Source organism: Caenorhabditis remanei, chromosome IV (assembly GCF_010183535.1).
Source record: "Caenorhabditis remanei strain PX506 chromosome IV, whole genome shotgun sequence".
NCBI classification, from domain to species: domain Eukaryota; kingdom Metazoa; phylum Nematoda; class Chromadorea; order Rhabditida; family Rhabditidae; genus Caenorhabditis; species Caenorhabditis remanei.
The window spans coordinates 17,931,906-17,955,370 of NC_071331.1; the positions used below are offsets into that span (position 1 = coordinate 17,931,906).

Genomic DNA, 23,465 nt, shown 5'->3' on the forward strand with positions numbered 1-23,465 from the left:
ACCCATCCGGGAAAATGAAAAGAGTAAAACAAGACTCTGAATATCTGTTTTCAAAATGAATATTTCGTAAACTGAGATGCACTGCTCCAAGTAGCCAAAACCTACCTTCAGCCTGCCACAAAACGTGAGTTTACTCGACCGAATCCAAATTTCCAACCTCTCTAAATACGGCGGAAAAAGTGTGTTTCAAACAAAAAAGCGTTACCTTTCTATACTTTTCTTCTGACTAGTACGACATGCTGCTCTATATGCGTGTTTTTCTTCTGCAGATATTGTTTTTGGGTATTCCACAAATATTTCTTTCCTGGGATTAGAAAGAGAACTCAAATCTTTTTTCTTCTTTTTCTTTTCTGGAGCTTCATTATCTGAACCACTTGTACTAATCCTGGCAGGCGTTTGGCGTGTTTCTCAACCTCTTTTCACTTTATGAAAGTTTCTTTTTTCGGAGAAAAATACCTAACAAGACTGAGTTTTAGAAACATTTGGATAAGTTTGTTTTTGCACTATTTCGGTGTTGCTTAATTTGATTTTGACATCTGAAATTTCCCATTAACGGAAATAATTATAAGCAGCCCACTTGCATTCACTAGCATGTTAGTCTAACCACAAATCTCTTCTTTTTCAGAAAAACAAACTTTGAAAATAACATGACACCTACTATTTATTCATCTCCATAAACTTTCTTTTCCTCCCCCTCTTCTTCTTTTTTTCATCCGAGTCGGATATCCGATATCTGGGTCTCTTTCTCTATTTGTCTCTATGGTAACATTTCATTTTTGGCACATCAAACGCATTGATTTCTCATCGGCACATTCCCTTCCTTCCTTCCAACACCTTTTCATTCTCTTCCTCTTCAAGTTCTTTCTTTTAGAATGCCAAAGCAACAATTTGAAATCATCGACTACGCGGCTCCGTTGTTCGTTGGAGCAGCTTTTGCACTCGTTGTTTTCTTGCTCACATTCTTTATTAATTTCGCGTTTATTGGAAGAACCGATGAGGTCACTGCATTTGAGAAGGTAAGGAAATCAGGAGACCAAGAGATTAGAAGAGCAGCTGATTATATTCCAGAGGTGGTCTAGAGACCAATAAAGTCATTTCATATGACGTCTAGAGTCTGATATAGTGAAGATTAGGGTATGAAAATGTGTTGATTGTTTTGATTTGATTCCTTGACACGGCCCAGAGATATTGGGCAAGAGTTGGGAACCTTGTTCGATGTTTTCATTTTGGCATAGTGACCGTTAGCCAAGGGTGACCATGACTGTGGAGGAAGTTGGTGTTCGTACTTTTTGCAAAAATGAAACAAAAACTTTTTAAAAACACACTATCTGAAAAACTATAAATTTCAGCTCGGTGCTCGATACAATCTCCGCGTTGGACCACATCGTGTCTCCCTCGTGAAGTCTGCTATGGAAAAACACGTGGATGAGGATGGACATGAATATTAACTCTCCCCAACCAACTTTCATTTCAAAACTCTCAATTTCAATAGAAAATCTTCATTTTTTCTTAATAAAGAAATGTTAACCAACACGCTTACGGCCCACATTGAGAGCTGAGTCCCGAGCAGATTGCATTGTTGATTTGAGGGATCAACGATTGCAAGTTATCGTAGCTGGTGGAGAAGAAAGCAAATCCAGAAGCGTACGCAAGCTTAGAGAGTTTAGCTTGATCGAGACCAGTTCCCATTCCAATAACGATCACTTTTGCGTCTTGCTCTGTCCGGATCTTGTGGGCGAATTCAAAGGATTCGTTGTAGTCTTGGTCGTCGCTGAAATCGTTTGTTTTCAGGTTTTACTAGTACTGTAACTGTATAATCCCAAGAGTTTAATTAAAACTCACTTCGCATTAGCCGCCACGAAAACAATAACAACTTTCTCGATTCCATATCTCTCATCAAACTCTTTGCTGTCACCGATTCCATCATAAGCATATCGGAAAAGGCATTCCAAATCAGTGTTGTTATCTTGGGTAACATCTGGAATATAGTCCAACATAGTCAGAACTTCTTGTGTAACGTTGGCGTTGGTGGGCACGTCATCTGCGGCCCAAATGATGGCGTAGTCGATGTCGGTCTGCAGAACTTATGGATAGAAAAAAATTTCAGCCCCCCCCCCCCCTTTACTTGCCTGAAGATTGAGCATAACTCTGACTTTATCTAATCCAACATTCCAAGTGGGTGTCAATTGGTTTGCGATGAATTTGATTTCCTTTTCAAAGTTAGACTGGGTACCAACGTTGGCCAAACCATTAACGACGAGGAAAATGTCACGGTTGCATGGGGAAACGGCTGAAAACATCAGTTATCCCATGTTTGGATTCTCAGAAAACTTACTGTTTACCGAAGAATATTGCATAGAGAATCCAGATTTCTGAATAGTTGGGTTTGATTCAAAAGTGATGACTGCATTTCTAGTGGTAGTGTAATAAGTTCCAGGAGTTGTGACAGTTGATCCAGGTCCTCCGATTCTGAAAAATGAAAATCAACTCTAATTATCTTATGAAGATAACTCACTGAACAAGTTTCTTCGACACTACAGTTGGTCCATCATAAATTGTCACAAAGTCACAACAAGATTCCAAGTCGAAGTGAGAAAAGGAGAATCTGAAAATCAATTTTGAGTCACCATCATCATCTAAAGCTCTTATCTCACTTCAAAACCTTTCCAGGCTCTGCAGAAATGTAATAGTAACATTTATCATTTGGTGGATAGTTGTATGGGTACATTGGGGAATTGATGGTACCATTGTAGTAGAAATCATTGTTTGTAGGGCATCCGATGAAGTCATCGTTAGAGGAAATGGTTTTGGCGTGGCTCTAAAAGTTGCATCATTAAATTATTATCGATTTTTCCTTATTCTAAAGATGTTGAATATTTTTCAACTTACATGAGCCAACTGCTTTGTTTTATAAGCAGTTGCTCCCAGAATAGAAGCTCCAATGAGCGAAACAAGAAGGAGTTGATTCAGCATTTTATTAACACAAATGGCACGATTCTTATCGATAAAAGAAGCACGACTCTCCTTTTTTCGTCTTTTCCGGGTGATAACAATCAATTTTAAATTGATATCACTGATAACATATTTAGAACAGGCCAATGGACTTTGATGATGAATGCTCCGATGGACTAGGGGAGAGGGTGAAAGTGATTTTCTTCCAGAAACTTCTTGTGATTCAGATTTTATATGCATATTGAAAAATTGAAATACGAATTGTTTCTATTGTTTTTTCTTGTTCTTTTTGTCCTCTCTACTTTTACCATTTCATAAGTTAAGTTTTTTTTAGTCAATAAAGTTGATATTTTCAATTATTTTAAGTTATGAATACTCCTGGATAATTAAAATGTTCATGATTAGATGATTAAAGCAGAAAAACCTAAAACCGGTCCTAAAAATTTAAGGCACCACATGTTTTGCAGTGAACACCTCCTTGCGAGTATTCTATACTTCTCTGTTTGAAATCATTCCCTGAACATTTGATATCAGTCTCAGAAATGCTCATTGTAATGGTAGATGATAAAATGTACACTACGTCAAATGGCACACTGTCGGCAAATAATAACTTCAAAAGAAAATAAGGGTAATAAGGAAGAAAAAGAAGTATAAACTATACATATACGAAAGATCACTTTCAGAATGTGGAAGAACTTTTTTGAAAATTTTCAGTTATAAAACTTATGAAACATATTATATACAAGATGGTTGATAAGTATGTGAACTCATGATTTGACGATTATTTCGTAATTTGGAGTCGGACATGTCAAACGCTTTCAGAAGTCGTCTGCCAAAATCGTCAGTACGCCGCAGATGTTTTCCGGAAACGTGGCTTCATATATCTTGATGTGTCATACTAAGAGATTTGATATTTAGAAGGGAATGAACCATAATTATGTACCAGAAACTAGAAATTCTGAAAAATTCCAATCCAGCAACTGATGGAATGACCAAAAAGTGCTAAATTTTCGAATATCAGCCACCCTGTAGAACTGTTTGTCTTTTTGGAAGTAAAGTTGGTATTTAACTAGCTTGTGGTAACTCATGCTTATTTTACAAGTAAAAGTGAACAGTCTTGTTTTATTTCTTTATGCATCGATGTCGTGTTTGCCTATCTTCTGGAATCCGGTCAAAGGCCGAGACGCATTTGACGAATTATGAAACTCGATTGATCTGAAAAGTGGGTGGAGCTTTCTCTTAAAAACCAGGTAAACTTTAACCGATTTGATTGTCATGAAACATACACTCGATGTTATCTGAAAATAATCAACAAACTGATTTTTAACGATCTTTGAAATATTTGACAAAATTCTCATTCTTCAGTCTCGACACAGCAACAAACCACAAACTTCAAGTTTCAATCATGACTGGTCTCCATCTTCATGTAAATGAAATCCCGAGCCCCTTATCCATTCTACTTTTTGGTTTACAACAAATGATGATTTGTCTATCCGCTCTACTGGTTGTTCCGTATATTGTATCAGATATGCTATGTGCTGGAGAGAAAGCACTAGAGATACGGTAGGTATCATCGTGAAATGTAAAACGAAATGAGTTTCCAGTGTTCAATTAATATCTGCCACTTTCGTCACATCGGGTATCGCTACTATTCTTCAGACTACTTTTGGAATGCGGTTAGTTACTTTCTTTCTGTTAAGATAATCATATTGAGGAAACCATTTCACAGACTCTCTATCCTTCATGGTCCCTCGTTCGCTTTCATTCCTGCTCTCCATACTTTCCAAGCGGAATTTCCATGTAATTCAGATACAAGCACTAACAACTGGGAAGAGAAAATGCAAATGGTACCTGACTCATTTCTCTTTATATTGCGTCTAAACGATTTTCAGATTTCCGGAAGTTGTCTCATTGCTGTTCTCATCATGCCGTTTCTCGGTTTCACTGGTCTTATTGGAAAGATTTCGAAATACATTGGGCCAGTTACAATAGTCCCAATTATGAGTTTATTGACAATTGGTACCGTGCCAGATATCGAAGAGAAAATGGGATTACACTGGATCTCTATTGTGTCAGGTTTTCAAAAATGAACAAGAGTACGAATACTGTGTTTTCAGAGAGTTTCTAATTCTTATCGGTTTCATCGTTTTCCTCGGGCAAACGGAAGTTCCAATACCTGTTTTTTCATTTAAAGAAAAGAAAATTAAGTTCACACGGCAAAAGGTTTTTAGTCAATTTCCTGTGAGTGTTGTTGACTGAGCAACCAAAAACCTGAGTGCTTTCTCGGGATCATCATCGCCTGGATCATCTGCCTAATCCTTACTGTGACTAATTGGGAACCTCCCGGTGGAGAAGCTAGAACTGACAAGAATGTCAGTCTCGCTGTTTTCGAAAAGACTCCATGGATTCAAATTCCAAAACCCTTGTTTTTCGGAGCACCCAAATTCAACGCAGCTTTGATTTGTGGATTCATGGCATCATGCTTTGCAGCAATGATTGAAAGTATCGGCGACTACAGTAAACATATAATGATGATTTTCTGAAAACACGTAGATCGTTCTTTCCAGATCTCTGTGCCAAGATTTCCAAACAAACTCGTCCACCCCCCTCGAACACAAATCGCGCTTTTGTTGTAGAAGGCGTCGGTTGTATTCTGGCAGCTCTTTGGGGTGTTGGTACTGGAATAACGTGTTACGCAGAGAACATTGCTATCATGTCTGTGACAAAGGTTGGTCATTGAGAAAACGTGATTGTTGGTTTACGAGAATTATATGCAAAGATCACAAAAACGTGGGGGAAGAATTTGAATTTTAAGTGGACTGATACTTTTTTGTCATTGTTTGGACTTCACAGATTAATCCAGTCCTTATAAAAGTTTTTAGATTTTGATCTTCTGATTCATGAAGGAAAGTAAACAAAAAACTGAGTAATCCTGAAGGAAGCACTCAGTACAATCTCATTTTATCATCCAATAAAATCGAGCCAAGTTTTAAATCAGTACAGTTCAAGAACATGCCAAAACCAATAACAATGCATATTTTATTACTAGAAACTGTGATTGACGCCTCGTATACTTCCTTATAACATCATAAGTTTTTTGATAAGAACTAATAAAAAGAAAAAGTGTGAAAGTGTGACGACGAGTCGGGTACATGCTTGAACTAGGCAATAACAGACTGAATTCCAGGTGACAAGTCGTATCACAATGCAGATGGCAGGGCTTCTTCTTATCTTCGCAGGTATCATTTCAAAGTTTGCCGCCTTCTTGTCAATGATTCCTGAACCGATCATTGGAGGACTTCTTGCAATGGGAGTATGTCTGATAAATGGAGTTTCATTGAGTAATTTACAAGTGAGGAGTTGGAGAAAACACTTTTTGAAGTGATACTTACAGACCGTTGATATGAAAATATCCAGGAACTTGACTATCATTGGGATAGCAATTATCATGTCGATCACGACAGCGAGCCATTTTGAAAAGACCCCGTTAAACACTGGTATGGGTACCCATCCAGGAGACTTTTTCATCCTTCCGTTCAACTTTCAGGCAACAAAACCGTGGACGATGTTTTTGGAACTCTCCTAACTATTCGAATGCTCATTGGAGGTCTCATAGCGTTTACACTAGATAATATTGCTCCTGGAGCTACTAGAAAGCAGCGTGGATTTGTGGATGATGATGATTATGATGACGATGATGAAAAAGAGGCACTGACTAGTGTTGAACACAATGGATATGCACTTCCATCATCTGTAAACCAGTTCCTCTTGAGATATCCTTGGCTAACATATCTACCAGTGATACCTTCAAGAAAGGAGATTAAAGATATTGAAGACGAGAGGCAAGGAGACATTGGAAAGGAGAAAATATAATGTTGAAACAAGACGTGAACATGTATACATGTATGAATTATGATGTAAATAATATTTCTCGGTAGTTACCAGCATCAGACAAGCAGCATAGACGCATCAGGCAAGCGTAGAGTGCTGGCCTGTTGCGGTGGTGTTGCGGTACAGTAGCCTACGTGTTGCGGAAATCTTCCTTCTGTGCTGCTCTGGCGCTGCTGCCTCCTTTGCTATATTTTCTTGCAATGAAGACAGTGTATTATTAAATTAAATTTATTTACAAACCTCAAATACAACTACAACCTATAATAAACAAACTATGGCTTCAGGAATTTCTTGGCAATTGGTTTCTGATCGAGCAGGTTTTCAGTCCTACGCCTCTTCCTTAAGGTCGAAAGTAAGAGGGTTTCCCTGATGTTTCTCCTTTGAATATTCCATTCGAATCCTAGTTTTCCAGTCTGGCGACAAGAGCTTTGTCAATATCTTTGATAACCACTTTACTACTTTTGACAATTTTGTCAGACCGCTACCGTCTGCCTTCTCCAGTTCATCAATGAAAAATGTAGTTTCCTGTGATATTGAGTGACTTCCGGAAACGAGATCGCACCTCTTGATTGAACTATATATGATCTAAGTTTATCGGTATAGAACTTCTTCATATCCTTCAATTGACCATCTGACAAAAATATTGAACAAACAGAAGTGCAAAGAGAGACAATCCTTCTTTTTCCTACAGTATGACAATTTTTTGGAACATTTCCTGATAATCATCTGGATTAGGAGCGCTAGACTTCATGAAACCAACAAGCCGATTGTCTACCAGCATTTTACGATGGCTGGTTGGAACCCTACTGCAGAGGAGAGGTTCCGGATGCTTTGTTGCCAATCATTCTTCTGAGATCAAAAATTTCATTTCCAGATCTTCACTCATTTTCCGTTGCTTCGTGAGGTCAATCGTAGATTCCGAATACTTTGTGAATGTTTGCTTGTTTTCCTCCAATCTCAATCGTTTTACCACCTCTCGCTCATTTTCCACTAGTGCCGGTTGTCTTTGGGCTCGGTTGCATTCGATCCTAATCTCACTTAATTGTTCAGAGAGAAGTTGCATATCCTAAGTCACAACCAGTGTGTGGTTTCAAGACCGCTTCGAGAAATTTCTCGAAAAAGTATTGAGAAATTTCCCGATAAACTTTATCGATACTTTCTCGAGAAATTTATCGAGACGTTTCTCGAGAAAGTATCGAGACTTTTTTGCTCACAAAAGTATCAATACTTTCTCGATACTTTTCTCGATAATTGATGAGTAGTATACAGATTGTTTTAGGTGCATGCATAACGCAGGGGGCGGGGCTTGCGCCTCTTCCACCCACTGCGTTATGCATACGCTCCTAAAACAATCTGTGAAAGTAAATGGTACTACTTGATAAGAAAATAAGATATTCACTGATTGGTGATAACTGATAAGAGTGTTGAGTTGAAAGATGGAGTAGTATGGAAATTAGGTGTTGAAGGGATATGTTGAGATATGATAAAGAAGGAAATAAGGAGGTGATTACTGATAAGGTGATTACTGATAAAATGATAACGGATATGATGATCACGGTAAAGTGGTTATCCGAACTACATTGCTCGAATTCCCAAAAAAAGTGATTAGTGATAAAGTGATAACTGATAAGGTGATAACTGATAAGGTGAGTACTGTGAGGGGATCATCAGTTCACTACAGTATTCCAAAATCCAAAAGTAATCATTTGAGCAAGTGATAACTGATAAGGTGATAACTGATAATATGATGATTACGGTAGAGTGGTTATCAGAACTACATTGGTCAAAATCCAGAAAAAGTGATTAGTGATAAAGTGGTAACTGATAAGGTGATAACTGGCAATACCGTGATTACGATATAGTGGTTATCAAAACTACATTGCTTAAATCCTCGAAAAATTGATTAGTGATAAAGTGATAACTGATAAGGTGATAACTGATAATATGATGATTACGGTAGAGTGGTTATCAGAACTACATTGGTCAATTTTCCAAAAAAGTGATTAGTGATAAAGTGATAACGGATATGGTGATACCGGATTAGATTAAAAAAAAGGAAAAAAACAGCGAAAAAAAAACCGCAGCTCGCTAGACTGCATAATGACAAGAATGAGCTAATTTGGAAAATCAGACTATTATGTACTCTATGTTTCTCTAAAATCTCTTCTCTCTCATCACCATAGGTCATTGACATTTTTCAAAAGTTCACTTTTCCTTTGACACACCATCCCTCGTTTCAATAAAAAACACAGTTTTGAATTTTAATTAAAATTTATTTTCAAAAAAATTGTAAATAACAGAAAAAAGAAAAAAGTTACTATTTATTTTGTTCAGTGGAAGTTGATTGATGATTGGCCGACATTCTCGGTATTGGTTTAGGAAATTTAGCCAAGGTTGTTCGTTTTTGACAATCGACACAGAAATCGTATTCAAGAACCTCATTACTGATGGTGATTGATGGCCGGCAGCAGGGTGCCAATGCAACTGTCACACTTGCGCCACGTCCGGTGAGGACACACGGTAGCACTGAAATAACACTGTTCAATTTTTGTAATTTATTACTATTATGTTTACTTTTCTTCCATTTACTTTCTCCTTCTTCTACCAATTTTCCATCAACTGTCGTTTTCACTTCTGAAAAAAAAAGTTTTTTTTTTTGTTCATCAAACAAACCGTATAACGTTTTCGGGAACTTTTGAGCATGTGCAGGATACTTCAGAGCAAAGGTACGTTTTTCACACAAATTGCAAAACTTTGAACGATATTTGCCATTCCGAATAGTAATAGTACTAGCACAAGAATCACACAGAGAATATACCAAAATTCCGGTTCCATTAACCAGAGCGCAAGCAGTGATATCGGACCACATTGTGATTTTTTTTCTCAAACTCCTCAGTTTTATACCTATTCCTAAGCTCCGCCCCTAAAATTGTATCACCTAGAACCGGTTTTCGGAGCCGTCACCCTTTAGTTGCAGCCAAAATTGAAATGATGTCATCGAAAAACATTTCACAGAAGACGACTCAAAAACCTGTTTTCCAAAAATAGGTTAGATCCATCACATTTTGGAAGCCAACCAAGGCGGAATTGTTTCATCTAATAGTGTTTTTAAGTAAGAGAGTCCAAAGATTTCGGTAAAATAGGCTCCGCCCACTAGCTTTATAAGGCCGGCTTCGGGGCAGTTTTCTTTGAAATGGAGAAATGGAATACTCCTGGAGGTTTGTTTCATTTCATATATTCGGATTTTAATTTTGTTTTTACAGCTATCGACGAGACTATCGAAGAAGTTCGATCAAAAGTCAGACGAATTACTGGATCTGGCAAAAAAGTCAAATCACTTGAACAAATTGCCATTGAATTTGAAAATAAGGATGGAACACAATTCATGACAGGTTAGATTGATTTAAAAAATGTAAAAAATAAAGTAAAGTTACTACAGAAGAAGAAATTTCTGAAATGAAGGAACACATTCTCTTTGAATATGAACCAAGATTTGTGTACCGTAATGAGAGCCGCGTCTCTTTACCAGAAACTCGGCTCCGGTTCAAAAACAAAACCAATACTCCGGAAATAATGCAAAGGACATTTGATCAATTTATACGTTATTGTTTGGGAAAAGCCGGAGGAAATTTGGAAAAGACAAGAATGAGTTTTGGGTATACGTTGTTGTGTTTTTTTCAAAGAAAAAATGTTTTATTTTTAGATTTTTCCACGAAGGATTCCACAAAACTCAAGGTTTTTGGATCAATGAAAGGACGTATCAAACCTTCAATGGACAGGTGTTGTTTGATGAATTGGAACGCATTACTCAATCTAAAGAAGGAGTGGACATTGATGATACATTTATTATTCACATGCACGTCTTTAATACATTTGAAGGAGGAGCACGTCGAAAAAACACAGTTAGTTAAAAAGTTCAAACATTAGTATATCTGATTTTAATTAAGCTTTTTGATGAGCAACTCAAAATACCTGCCCACGTCGTAGGAAGCGGTAAATGTCTACCGAAATCTGTAGCTATTTCGATGGCATTTCTTGCATCAAAGGAAAACGAGACAAAACGTTTGGAATGGGAAAGAATGATCCGAGTAATGGTAAGTACTGTAAACGGATGGTATACTTCGATTTGTTCTTGTTTTTCAGTACAGAAGTCTAAATGAGAAACTACAGCTCAAAGCTGCAAATGTCATTCTGGAAAAAGCGGGGCTGCCCACAGATCAGCTAGTCTTTAACATTGATGATTTGGAAAAAATTGCTGCAGTTTATCCCGAATACAAGTTTGAAGTCTACAGCAGACCCGCTTATGAAAAAGTTTACCAAATAATCAAAGAGTTGAATCTTGATGGCGAAAAAATTGTCACCATTGCTTTCAAAAAGGAAGATGAAGTTGGTCATTATGACTTCATCAAACCGTCATTAGTATACATGAAAACTTCGTAAGTGTTTACAAGTTTTTTTTGTTTTGAAATTGAACTTTTTTCCAGTTTTTGTCACAAATGCAAAAAGAAAACATCTTCGACAGGCCATTCTCAAGTTTGTGAAGCCAAGTGTGGAAAATGTGGATTTTATGAATGTGACAGAACTCAAATCGAGACAATTTATTGTGACAAGTGTAATACAAACTTTTCTAATCAAGATTGTTACAATGGGCATTTGGAATGTGCATACAATTCGAAAAAATCAATGTGTGATAAAAGATATACGTAAGTTTTTTAAAATTAAAAAATAATGTCAGTACCGGGAAAAAGTGCATTTCCAGATGTCGTGAATGCTTTTTTCGAGTGTGCAAAGACAAAATGTCACAAGATGAAGTTCACGAGTGTGAAAAACGTTCAAGATGTATGCAATGTATGGAAATGTATGATAAAACTCGTTATCACAACTGCTGTTTCCAACCTCCAAGAAAAAGATTTCGAGAGTCAAAAATGAAGTCACAGAAAACTTACAAAATATTGTGTTACGACGTTGAATCGATAGTGGTCAATTCATCTAATGGCCCAGGTAATGTGATGATTAAATCAATAAAAAACAAAGTTTTTAGATCATTCTCAACCCCAGCCTAATCATAAGGTCAACCTCATTTGCTTCAAAATGATTTGTAACAAATGTGTCGAAGAGAGATTGGAATGTGACTGTGAATCTGGAAACTTTCACTACTTTGAACACGTGGATCCGTTGGAAGATTTCACAGAGTTTCTATTGTACACAAAAAAGTTGGACGGAGCTTATGTCATTGCACATAATGGAGGACGGTTAGTTTTCTTAATTTTAGTCATTAAAACTTATTTTTTATTTCAGGTACGACCACAACTTTGTACTGTCAACTATGATTAAAAACTTTGGCATCATCCCTGACTACGTCTCAAATGGAACCTCATTAATAATGGCGGACATCACAAAAACAATGTGGCGTACTCAAGAGCACAACAACTTGAAATTTAGAGACTCTTTACGGTTTATACCTATGGCTCTCTCAAAAATGCCAAAAACTTTTGGAATCACGGAGTTGAAGAAGGGATACTACCCCTACTACTTCAATCACAAGGACAACTACGGTAAAATCTTGGATCGTCTTCCAGCAAAACATTTCTATGATCCGGAGCATATGAAACCTGAACCGTTGAGCGAGTTTGAGAAATGGTACGAAGAACACCAAAATGATGTATTCGACGCTGACCAAGAACTATTGGCGTATTGTCAAAGTGACGTAGAAATATTGGCAGCGGGAGTGGCCGAGTATATCAAGGTACTCTTGTTTTGCTTGTTTTTAAAGAATTTTTTCTATAGATTTGCAAAAATTTGTTCAACAACTGGAACCCCATCATGTCAGCCTGCACAATTGCCAGTTATGTCCATCACATTCTAAAATTTGATCACTTTGGACGAGGCGACATAGGAATTATTCCAGAAAACGGCTTCCCCGAAAGAAATAATTCTGTTTTTGCACTAAAAACGCTAATGTGGATCGAAAAAGAAACTGGAATTCGTATTCATCACAAACTACGTGGTCCTGAAAAGATGATCAGAATGTCGAACGGAGATTGTTATTTTGTCGATGGATTTGATGAGACCACCGACACTGTTTACGAAATTCATGGATGTTTCTACCACGGCTGTCCAAAGTGTACTAACCCTACATTGGAACACCCCAATCACCCAGGTATCGAGAATAAGGCGATCTATGATGGTACAATAAAGAGAGAAGAACGGTTGAAAGAAGCTAATTACAACGTGATTAGTTGGTGGGAGCATGAGATCAACGACATGCTCAAACAAAACTCGGAAATGAGAGATTTTTTCAACAAGGTGCTTTATTTTTTTGAAAATCTACGAATATATTTAAAAAATTTCAGTGCCGTCATGCAACACATCTCCGACCAAGAGAAGGAATGTATGGAGGTCGCACTCAACCATATCAAATGATTGTCGAATGTGAAGATGATGAAGAGTTATGCTATGATGATTTCAATTCACTTTATCCATCTGTCAACATAATGTTCAAATACCCTAGAGGTCAGCCAATTGTCATCAAGACACATTTTCCTCCTATTGTAGTTGGTCAGCCCGTGAATAAAAGAGGTAGAATACTTGATAATATTTCAAAAAAAAATTGCATTTCTAGGACTCTACTTGTGTTCCATACTAGCACCAGCGGATATCAAAACTACCGTACTCCCCTACAAAATTCCAGGATTTTTAACATTCCCGAGTTGTAGAACATGCATCGAAAAAAATCAAAAAACTGCGTGCACTCACAATAAAGTATCAGATCGTTATTTGACAGGAATTTGGACACATGTCGAATTAAATGCGGCGATTGAAAGAGGTGAGAAAGAGAAAAATAGACGAAAGGGAAACATTCTAATTTAGGATACCGCTTGCTTCAAATTCACGAAATTTGGTGGTGGCCTGATAGTAAATGGGAGACTGCAGACTACTTTGTCAACTATCTCAAACCAATGATACAACTCAAACACGAATCGTCCGGCTGGCCGAAAGATGATATGACCGATAACGAAAAAGATGCATATATCAGCGAGATTGCGCAAAGAGATGGTGTGACACTTGTGAAAGAAAACGTCAGAAAGGCGGACAATATGAGGGAAATGTCGAAACTATTTCTGAATACATGTTGGGGTGTGTTTGAAAAACAGAAAAAAAAATCGAAAACGTATTTAATTCAGGAAAATTCGCGGAGAACCCGGTCAGGACGGAATCAAAAATATTTGAAACATTAGATCATGTTTCTCAAAGCGAGTACATGAGTACCCAAGGATTTGAAGTCAAAGGGATTGAAGATTGGGATTGTGGAAGGACTTTGATAACAAGGTCATCCAAAACCGAATCGGTTAAAACAAAACCGTTCACAAATGTAGCAATAGGTATGTCAACAATTAATTTTTTTTAAATTTACAAACATTTTGGACAGGGATTTACACCACTTCCTATGCACGTCTGCGCCTCTTACAGGCAATGGAGGCAATTAGTTCTGAAAATTTGATATATGTTGGTGAGTAAGAAAAGAGAAAATTTATGAATCTAAACATTTTTTTCAGACACGGATAGTGTTATATATAAAAAGAAAATTGGAGAACCAAGTCCGGTTGAGCAGATGATTGGAGATGGTCTTGGAAAACTGAAATCAGAAATTCCTGCAGGATATCGAATGAAGAAGATTGTTTGCATGGCATCAAAAGTGTATTCTTATCGATTGGTACACACAGAAACAAAAGCAGAAAAAATTGTTACAAAGTTCAAAGGAGTAGTCCTCAATTCGTCAACCAGTCGAATAATCAACATGGAAACCATGGAATCTTCGGTAAATTTATTTAAACTTAAATTTACAAACTTAAAAATTTCAGGTCAGACAGTTTCTTGATGGCCAGACGAACATTATTTTGGCCCCGGAAAGAACAATGCGTCGAGCACAAGTATTGGGGAATGTTACGACAACGCCTTTTGTCAAACAGCTCAAACCGGTGATGGACAAAGTTCGAGTTCTACCAGATGGTAAAACACTACCTTCTGGTTATTATCTAAATTGTCCATTAATTGAAGATTACCCGTACTGTTGAATCTTTAAAATTCTTTATTTACTATCAAACTCTCAAGAGTCAAACTCTGCAGGGTGTCGCTCCAACCTACTTTAACTAGTTTTTTACTCTTGTGTTTTCGTTATGTCCTACAATTTTTCTATTCTATAAACATGTTTTTGTTCATTAAAAAAACTCCAGTATTCCCGAAACATGATTAATAACTAACTTTCTTAATTAAAGAAACACACAAGTGTCCAAATTAATTGGAAAACAGTAATAATCCACAAAATATGTCCACAAAATTGATAAATTATTTCATTTTTGTATGAAAAATGGAAAAACATGCGCGCGCACATTCCGAAAGAGATACCTCCTGCTGTTTTATCTCTGCATGTGTCCTTTCAATAACGGGTTATTCTTGGGCAACGAAAAACGTTTTTCGCTGTCCAAGAATAGGCCCATAACATTTTCAATATACTGAGATTAAACTGGAAATTGAAGAACACACTAGATATCGTTCACTTTCAAAAAGAAAGTGTTGTGATAAATAGAACATTGGTTGGATTTAGTGGTGATTAATAAAACCTTTCAGCATGTATCCATATGTATTCAGTTTGTATGTACATGTGGATACATGGGTATTTATGGCTGGATATGTATGAATATGAGGGTGGTCTACAAGTATATCTATGAAAATTGGTAATTTTTCACTTTTATTAAAGAAATTAGATGTTTTTTAATAGAAAAAAACAGGAATTGACTAACTCTTTGTGCGTAACTTGTGATTATGTGTAGATACATGTGCGGATGTGTGTAGAAATGTATGTTTATGTGGGTTAATCAATCACTAATTTCTCAATTTTTTCATTTTTCCTTTGGATATACAAAAAAATAAGGGTATTTCATCACTTTTTTCCATGATTTTCTCAATTTTCTTCCAAAATGAGGGTAATATATCTAGGTTTATCTAGTTTCATGTGCGGGAATGTGAGCGTGTGAGGGTAATTAATCACTTTTTTCCTGTACTTTCGGACGAATGCCATTGGAAAAATGGGTAACTGAGTATTTCTCCGTGTGTATTCATGTGATTGTATGAGTATGTCTGTATATGAGGAGTTATTGTTCATTTCGAAGTTATTTTCATGATTTAAATGGAAGATCTTAATAATTTAATAATTTTTCACAAGATTTTGTACATTTTCCTTCAAAATTAGTGTAGTTTGAAACTTTTAAGTGTGTACACATGTGATTATGTGTGGCTATTTGTTAGTACATATGCGGTTTATGTAGGCATAAGAGTGTTAATTGATAATTTTTTCTCTATTCTGACGAATTTCATATGAAACCTGGGTAATTGAATACTTTTTTTTGTGTGTATCCAGGCTATGAATGTGTGCATGCATGAGTATGTATGCATAAGAGTGATAATTACACACTTTTTAGCGTGAATATATGAAATAAGCGTGTGGGTCCTGGTATTGACTTATGTCTGCCTATGGATATGTACGAAAATTTGTCAATTTCACCACTTTGGTTCAATATTTTTTCGCTTTTCAAGAGGAAATGAGAGTAATTTATCTATTTGTTTTGGTTGCACATGGAATTGAAGATGTGTGAGTACATGGGTTGATATGTAGGAGTGTAAATTTTTCAAATTTATGTCTAAGAAAATTGGTAATTTTTCACTTTTTTCCAAGAAACTAAAGGTTTTAATAGAAAAAACGGGGAACTGACCAACTTTTTGTGCGTAACTATGTGACTATGTGTGGATAAATTTATGGATACATGTGTGGATGAGTGTGGAAATGTATGTGCACGAGGGGGATTTCAAGCACTAATTTATCAATTTTCCTTTTTGATATGCTAAAAATAGGGTATTTCGTCACATTTATCAATGTTTTTCTAGTTTTCCACCAAAATGAGGGTATTTTTCACTGTTTTTATTGTGTGTACATCTGACTATTTTCAGGTACATGTTTGTGTACGCATACATTTGGGGTATTTAATCACTGTTTTCCAAAATTTCACGCCAATCAAAAAAAAACGATGGTAAAAAATCAAACTCTTACTTTGAACTGAAAAAACACTCTGACTATTAGTGAAATTCAATCATTGATACTGAAGGCTATTTTTAATGAATTAATTTATTTGAAAATTGAAGGATAAGAAAATAAAACAAGAACAAACAGAACAAATGTCATTTAAGAGTTGAGGGTTATTCCAATCATTCGTCGAGCTAATTTTTCAACTTTTCTACGAATATCATTTTTGAAGTTTAAGTCTTTAACATATCCATGTTTTCTTCCTAGAACAGTAATCTGTTTTGACACAGATATTAATGCATCCCATCTCTCCTTCTTCTCCAACTGTTGTCGCTCTCGTATCTCTTCATCTGTCTCCGTCTCAATGTGATGAATCAAATCGATTGGATACAAACTGCCTTTATCTTTTTTTGATATAAACATATGGACCTGATGGGTGGTTGGATTGGACCGCCCATTCCCGTTGTATGTAGCTGACTATACTCACTAAATGACCGTTTGACCACCAATACTCGTGTTTGGGGCTAAAAATAGTTTCAGATAAATATTAATCATTATGAAGCTTACTTTCTTGAGATTTGTGGAACTCCATAAATGGTACAGCGACGGTGTCGAATTCGTAAATGAATACTTCCGACAAAATCGTCCAAAATTTGGTTGAGAACATCATCTGATAAAGATTTCCAATTGGGGAAGTTTTGGTCAAGAAAATACTCAAAACGGGAAAGCATAATGAGGCTTTGTTCATTCGTTCAAGTTTATATACATAATTTAGGCTCCGCCCACAACTGGAAAAGAGCTATTAATCAATGTCCGAGTTTGTTGAATGACATTGAATACGAACTGCACACATTTCAATTGGGTGGTAACAAGTTGTTACTAACGAACTAGAACATCTGCTATTACTGGAGAGAATGGAAATTTTAAAACGTAGCCATAGTCACATGAAAATAAAAACAGTAAAATAGGAATAATCAGGGTTGAAAATCAAATTTCCCGTGTCGGGAAATGTTCACACATGGAAAGAACTTTGAATTCTTACTCAAAAACATGATTAATTGATCTCTTGAAACCGGTTCTCAGATTTCGTTACAAATATGGGTAGTTTTCGTGAAAAAGCTCATTCTTGTCGTCATGCGGTCTAGCGAGCTGCGGTTTTTTTTCGCTCTCGTTTTTTGAATCATTTTTGAATCATTTTTTAACCTTGAACTTATCAGTAATCTTTTTTTTATCATGAAATTTTCCTCACCGTAATTTTTTTGGTTCTATCAGAGTACTGGTTATCCTCTACCAGTCAGACCTTATCTCTTATCACCTTATCAGTTATCACTTGCTCAAATAATTACTTTTGGATTTTGGAATACTGTAGTGAACTGATGATCCCCTCACAGTACTCACCTTATCAGTTATCACCTTATCAGTTATCACTTTATCACTAATCACTTTTTTTGGGAATTCGAGCAATGTAGTTCGGATAACCACTTTACCGTGATCATCATATCCGTTATCATTTTATCAGTAATCACCTTATCAGTAATCACCTTATCAGTAATCACCTCCTTATTTCCTTCTTTATCATATCTCAACATATCCCTTCAACACCTAATTTCCATACTACTCCATCTTTCAACTCAACACTCTTATCAGTTATCACCAATCAGTGAATATCGTATTTTCTTATCAAGTAGTACCATTTACTTTCACAGATTGTTTTAGGAGCGTATGCATAACGCAGTGGGTGGAAGAGGCGCAAGCCCCGCCCCCTGCGTTATGCATGCACCTAAAACAATCTGTATACTACTTTGATGGTATCGAGACCCGGAGTTTCGATAATTTCCCGATAAATCAAACAGTCTGCAGTGTTTTTTGAAACTGAATGTTTAGAAACCGGTCATTTCGCAGCCGGTCATTTCAAAACCGGTCATTTCGCAACCGGAGATTTCGTAACCTGCCGTTTCTCAACCGTTTCAAAACGTCCGGTGGCGAAATGACCGGTTTTGAAACGTCCGGTTTCAAAACACACTGAAGAAAAATAACAGTGTTGAAAAAGTACAACTTCCCGGGAAAAGTATCGAGACGTCTCGAAAGTATCGAGAAAGTATCGAGAAATCACTCAAAATTTCTCGAGAAATACAGTAACAACATACGACTTTTGTACTTTACTTACTAATTTATTAGAAGAAACTTTAAGCTTACAATAAAGGAATTAAAAGGTGGAAAACAAGGAGGAAAGTGGTCTCGGGTCGGAACCCCGTAAGAACTGCCTAGATTAAGAGAAATGTCAGCTTATACAGGGCGAAAAAAGGGCGGAGTTAATGAGTCTCTTTTGGTGGTGCCTTGGGTGATGAGCGGGAGAACCAGGAACAGCGGAGTGTCGTTGCGTCGTCGGCGGTGATGATGACAATGGCAGGTCTACGATGTTGTTTGAGAGAGACTGTGAGCGGACGCGAGCAGTTTCGACCTGAAAGATGTAAGATTGTAATGGTTAGAGATAGAGGGTTGAATGGGGGATTGGTTAAGACAGCTAGCAGGCCTAAGGTATTGACCGAATACCTTACAATACTTTCGAGACGTCTCGATACCTTTCCCGGAAATTTTCGAGAAATTTTTCCCAAGAAATTTCTCGAAATAGGCTAGTATCGAGAAAGTCATATCGATACTTACACATTGGTCACAACTAGATGCAGTTTCTCTATTTTATAGTTTACCTTTTCTATATCAAAAGCGCCTTTTTTTCATTTCGGATATTTCAGTGAACATTCTCTCTTTTTCCTCCAGTTCCTATTCAACTTGATCTCGCAACTGAAAATTTTTGCTGATTTTCAAACTCTCTATCAATTTTCAAACCTTTTTTTCCGTTTCCAAATTGTTTGAACAACATAAGAGTTCACACTTTCCAAATGATAATTGACCCAATTCGTTTTTTTGAGATGGTGATAACGCACAACCGGATTTTGATACTTAGCATGGCGCTTTTACAAAGTCAGTGAACAGGGATCTTCTTCGCCTTGAGTTATTTTGATACCAGAGACAAAGTTGATGAATAGATTTGAATTAGGGATCGGGTATGTTTGAAGGGAGTCACGATTTTCAAGGTTCAGCGTTCTTTTGAGTGCTTCCGTGTCCAAACAGTTCCTCTTATATATTGTGCATGCAGTGAAATCGGGCGATTTGGAGAGTGCCTGAAATAATAATTATTATGATTAGGCAGCAACTAAAAGGCACCTACATCTACTAACTTGACAATCTCTTCAATTGAAATCTCTTGGACACGAATATCAAATGTATCAAAGTGGTAAAAATGCTCGATTGACGATGAGATTAATTTATTGATCGTGACATGTTTGGCCTGTTTCCACTGGTCTGTCACAGCCATTTCATCAATATTCAGTGTGCTCTTAGACTCCTGCTCAATTGTCAGTGTTATCTTTCGAAGAATTCCAGACTTCAAACATCTCAAAACTGTGGTCACATCTTCCACATTACTCGCCGTCATCGTTAAAAATGTCGAATGGATTTTGTGATTCATTGAGACGAGAAACCCTTTGAAATCGTCGATTCGTTTCTGACGTGCCTCATTGAATTCAGGATGAGAGTTCCATGCCCAATGTCCCGAAACCGTGGAATAATCGTAAACCAAATCAATAAATAGGAAATTTAATCGAAGCTTCGGGTTTTTCAGTTCAGGAGACACCTCTTTGAATAGAATCGCTACATCTTCTACTTTTATTTCTTCTTTTCTTTCTCTTTCTTTTTTTTCGACTGCTTCAATTTTCATTTCCAAGTTGAAATCATCACGATACTCTACGAAAAAGCCACGATCTCGAATATTGATTTGAATCTTTTTGCACGGTGGTTTCACTTCTTCATCCAAAATTTTTTGAAGTCCATGTGACACATTTCGAAGCTGTCGACTGAAAAAAATGAGACTTTTGAGGAGATTTTCAAAGGAACGACGAACACACATTTCTGCAATATCGAACCGTTCAACGAATCTCATCACAATTTCAATCGGCAAATCGGAGAATGTGAGAAGATTGAATGGAGGGCTGCAACAGTTTTTCATCAATTTTTGAAAGTTTAAATCGATAACTCACCTTGAATTTTGAAATCTTTCGCTCCAATAATCATGATCATCCTTTTCAATTGTTTCTTTTCCAAACGCTTTTCGCAAGTCCTTTATTGATTTTTCCGTTGATTTTTCATTGATTACATCGGAAAGAACGCATAAACGAATATCTAAATCTCTGAAAATTAAATAACTTCTCGAATTTTTTTTATTCATAAACGCTTGCCTAGAGAGACTCTCCTTCGAACATAAATGGAAAAGATTCTCGAATTTTTCAAACGAAAATGGCTGCTTTCCTGTCGCGGAACACAATTTTTCGTAGTTTTCATATGATTTTTCGATCGTTTTTTGTTGATAAATATTATAGAAAATGAGTGTTCGGAGATCGATTGGAATGTTTGGAGGGATTTCGGCCATTTTTCTGAAATTGGCCAAAATTTATTGATTTTAAAATGAAAAAAATGTTGCGTCCAAAGTTGCTACAACGAAAAATCTCCGATCAAAGTTGATTTTTAGATTTGCTTATTTACAGTTATGCGTTATTGCTCATACTCAAGTTTTCAACTGCAAAACGTGCAAAATCAGCAATGTACAAATCAACGTTGGCTGGCGCAGATTTGTCGGGATTTTACTACTCGTGGCCTAGAAAAATCAGTGACTTCGGCCACCGTAACCTTACACGGTCTTCTACAAGCGAAATCGCGATTTTGTCTCGCTGCCTGTCGCCTTCCACTCTCTCACCTCTCTAATAGTGTTATAGAAGGTAGAGAGGAAAAATGAAGGCAAAAGTGAAATCGGGATAGTTTTTTGTTATTTTTTCGATAAAAACATCGAGAAGAACATGAAAATAAAGAATCCAGTATGATTCAAAACACTTTAACATAAAAATATAGCAAAAAGCGAGCAAACGTTAGTCGACTTTCTTACTGTAAAATACAAGGTATTTGATTAATTCCGAAGAGCTCCGCAGTATTTCAGTTGATCGAAGAATACAATTAATGGACAAAATTAACGAACTAAATAAAATTAGAGCTTGATGCAGAGTCGTAGAAGTGGGAATCATCCTCAAAACTTTTCAGCTCTTCAGCGAATGTGTATCATATGCCTCGGCTAGGACCACGAAATTTAGAATAGTCAAGGTGCTCCAATTTTTGGTATGTGTGTTCTACCAACATATTGTAAGGTATCGACTGGATTCAACGGACTGATAATTCTAACTTTTAATGTCTGCGTCTCCACGCGCACTTCTATCTCTCACCCTTTGTCATTTTCACACCATTTGACCTCTCCCGTTTGCCTGACGCCCGCGGGCGCCAATGTCTCCCACCCCCGCACCAGTATATAAGGCCGAGCGCAAGCTCATTCCAGGCCGATCTTCTTGATCCCACCTTTGTTGCCTTTTACTCACTCTTGTATCCTTTATCCCCGCGCCCCTTTATCTGTAATCGTGATTAATAGACTAATAAACCTTTAGTAAAGCACATAACTGTTTAGTGTTCTAGCATAAACGCATAATCATTACTGGTAGCAGCGAGTTGCGTCTCAATTTTGAGACGTTTAAACACCCACCCACCCACCCCGTTTTTTATTGATTTTTAGTGCGCACGGGCTTTTACTTCCTTTTTCTAGTTAACAGGAGGGCCCGCCTGTAGTTTTAGGTTAGTAATTGTAGGATTTCATTAGTATTTTAGGTAAAATTTAACATTTTGGGTTTCATTTAGGTTATTGGGAAGCGCGACTGTAAGAACCGTCTTCACCGGTTAAAGTAGGAACTGCTGGGGTTGCCTAGATTCGTGAGCTCACATTGGACCGCCGTCCATTGTCGCATTCCCTACTTCCCCTCTTAACAAAATTGTTAATGCATTACAATTTTTCGGCCCGTTTAAACTCGTTATCGTTTCTCTGTCCGGTTATTCCCGCCGGCAGAGCTCCCCCTCGGTTATCCCGTTTCAGCTGGTACGAAGCACATTTGGTACTTCGACGCGCAAACGACAATCTGGCATCGTCAACAGCCAAGGAATAGTTCAACGACAAAGAACATCTGCACAACTGCACGCAGTCACACAAAAGGTAAATTTATTCGAGGTCCTGGTACAGAGTAGTGCGGGAAGTTTGATAATGGGATGACCACCGCGTCATCTCTCAAACGAACCCCACAACTCTCAGGCCTCGCAGTTTCAATCTGTAACTGAGTGTGAAAGCATTCTCCACAACTAAAACCATTGCATTTCTGTTGTCGCGAGATAGCAGAAAGTGATGAGCCAATTTTTCCATTCGCGATGGTCGTCGAAGTACAGCTGATCGGATGAAAAGTGAAGATATTTGCTCCGCTTCAGAGCATGAAGTAAGGTGAGAACAGCAAGCCTGTATACACAAGCCCCTCAAAGCAGGGATGGTCCGCAAGGTCGACACGGACATAGCGAGGTGAGAACAGCATCGTGACTGTGTCCGCTCCCCCTATAGTCACTAGGGATG

The 23,465-nt window shown here is 37.2% G+C and overlaps 6 protein-coding genes across 6 annotated transcripts; 3 read left to right on the top strand and 3 right to left on the bottom strand.

Moving 5' to 3' along the window:
• Nucleotides 1-872: 872 nt before the first annotated feature.
• On the top strand, nt 873-1,448 carry GCK72_014989 (uncharacterized protein; the record flags this gene model as incomplete). The annotated part of the gene is made up of 2 exons (XM_003091116.2): nt 873-1,016; nt 1,350-1,448. 2 exons carry the CDS (start codon nt 873-875, stop codon nt 1,446-1,448), a joined length of 243 nt encoding a protein of 80 aa, XP_003091164.1.
• An 88-nt stretch (nt 1,449-1,536) lies between these two features.
• GCK72_014990 (uncharacterized protein) lies at nt 1,537-2,973 on the bottom strand (the record flags this gene model as incomplete). The annotated part of the gene is made up of 7 exons (XM_003091113.2): nt 1,537-1,771; nt 1,843-2,075; nt 2,130-2,290; nt 2,336-2,469; nt 2,516-2,605; nt 2,655-2,818; nt 2,890-2,973. The coding sequence occupies 7 exons, from the start codon at nt 2,971-2,973 to the stop codon at nt 1,537-1,539; spliced, it is 1,101 nt and encodes a 366-aa protein (XP_003091161.2).
• Nucleotides 2,974-4,429: 1,456 nt separating this feature from the next.
• Nucleotides 4,430-6,825, top strand: GCK72_014991 (uncharacterized protein; the record flags this gene model as incomplete). The annotated part of the gene is made up of 8 exons (XM_053730562.1): nt 4,430-4,515; nt 4,682-4,799; nt 4,845-5,028; nt 5,305-5,469; nt 5,520-5,680; nt 6,140-6,304; nt 6,347-6,449; nt 6,500-6,825. The coding sequence occupies 8 exons, from the start codon at nt 4,430-4,432 to the stop codon at nt 6,823-6,825; spliced, it is 1,308 nt and encodes a 435-aa protein (XP_053585334.1).
• Nucleotides 6,826-9,160: 2,335 nt separating this feature from the next.
• On the bottom strand, nt 9,161-9,712 carry GCK72_014992 (uncharacterized protein; the record flags this gene model as incomplete). Its single annotated transcript, XM_053730563.1, has 2 exons — nt 9,161-9,369; nt 9,517-9,712. 2 exons carry the CDS (start codon nt 9,710-9,712, stop codon nt 9,161-9,163), a joined length of 405 nt encoding a protein of 134 aa, XP_053585335.1.
• A 324-nt stretch (nt 9,713-10,036) lies between these two features.
• On the top strand, nt 10,037-12,709 carry GCK72_014993 (uncharacterized protein; the record flags this gene model as incomplete). Its single annotated transcript, XM_053730564.1, has 11 exons — nt 10,037-10,061; nt 10,107-10,235; nt 10,283-10,499; nt 10,547-10,745; nt 10,791-10,937; nt 10,987-11,279; nt 11,328-11,546; nt 11,603-11,691; nt 11,885-12,095; nt 12,142-12,589; nt 12,674-12,709. The coding sequence occupies 11 exons, from the start codon at nt 10,037-10,039 to the stop codon at nt 12,707-12,709; spliced, it is 2,013 nt and encodes a 670-aa protein (XP_053585336.1).
• Nucleotides 12,710-19,896: 7,187 nt separating this feature from the next.
• On the bottom strand, nt 19,897-21,407 carry GCK72_014994 (uncharacterized protein; the record flags this gene model as incomplete). Its single annotated transcript, XM_053730565.1, has 5 exons — nt 19,897-20,103; nt 20,151-20,835; nt 20,887-20,970; nt 21,019-21,168; nt 21,217-21,407. 5 exons carry the CDS (start codon nt 21,405-21,407, stop codon nt 19,897-19,899), a joined length of 1,317 nt encoding a protein of 438 aa, XP_053585337.1.
• Nucleotides 21,408-23,465: the final 2,058 nt, after the last annotated feature.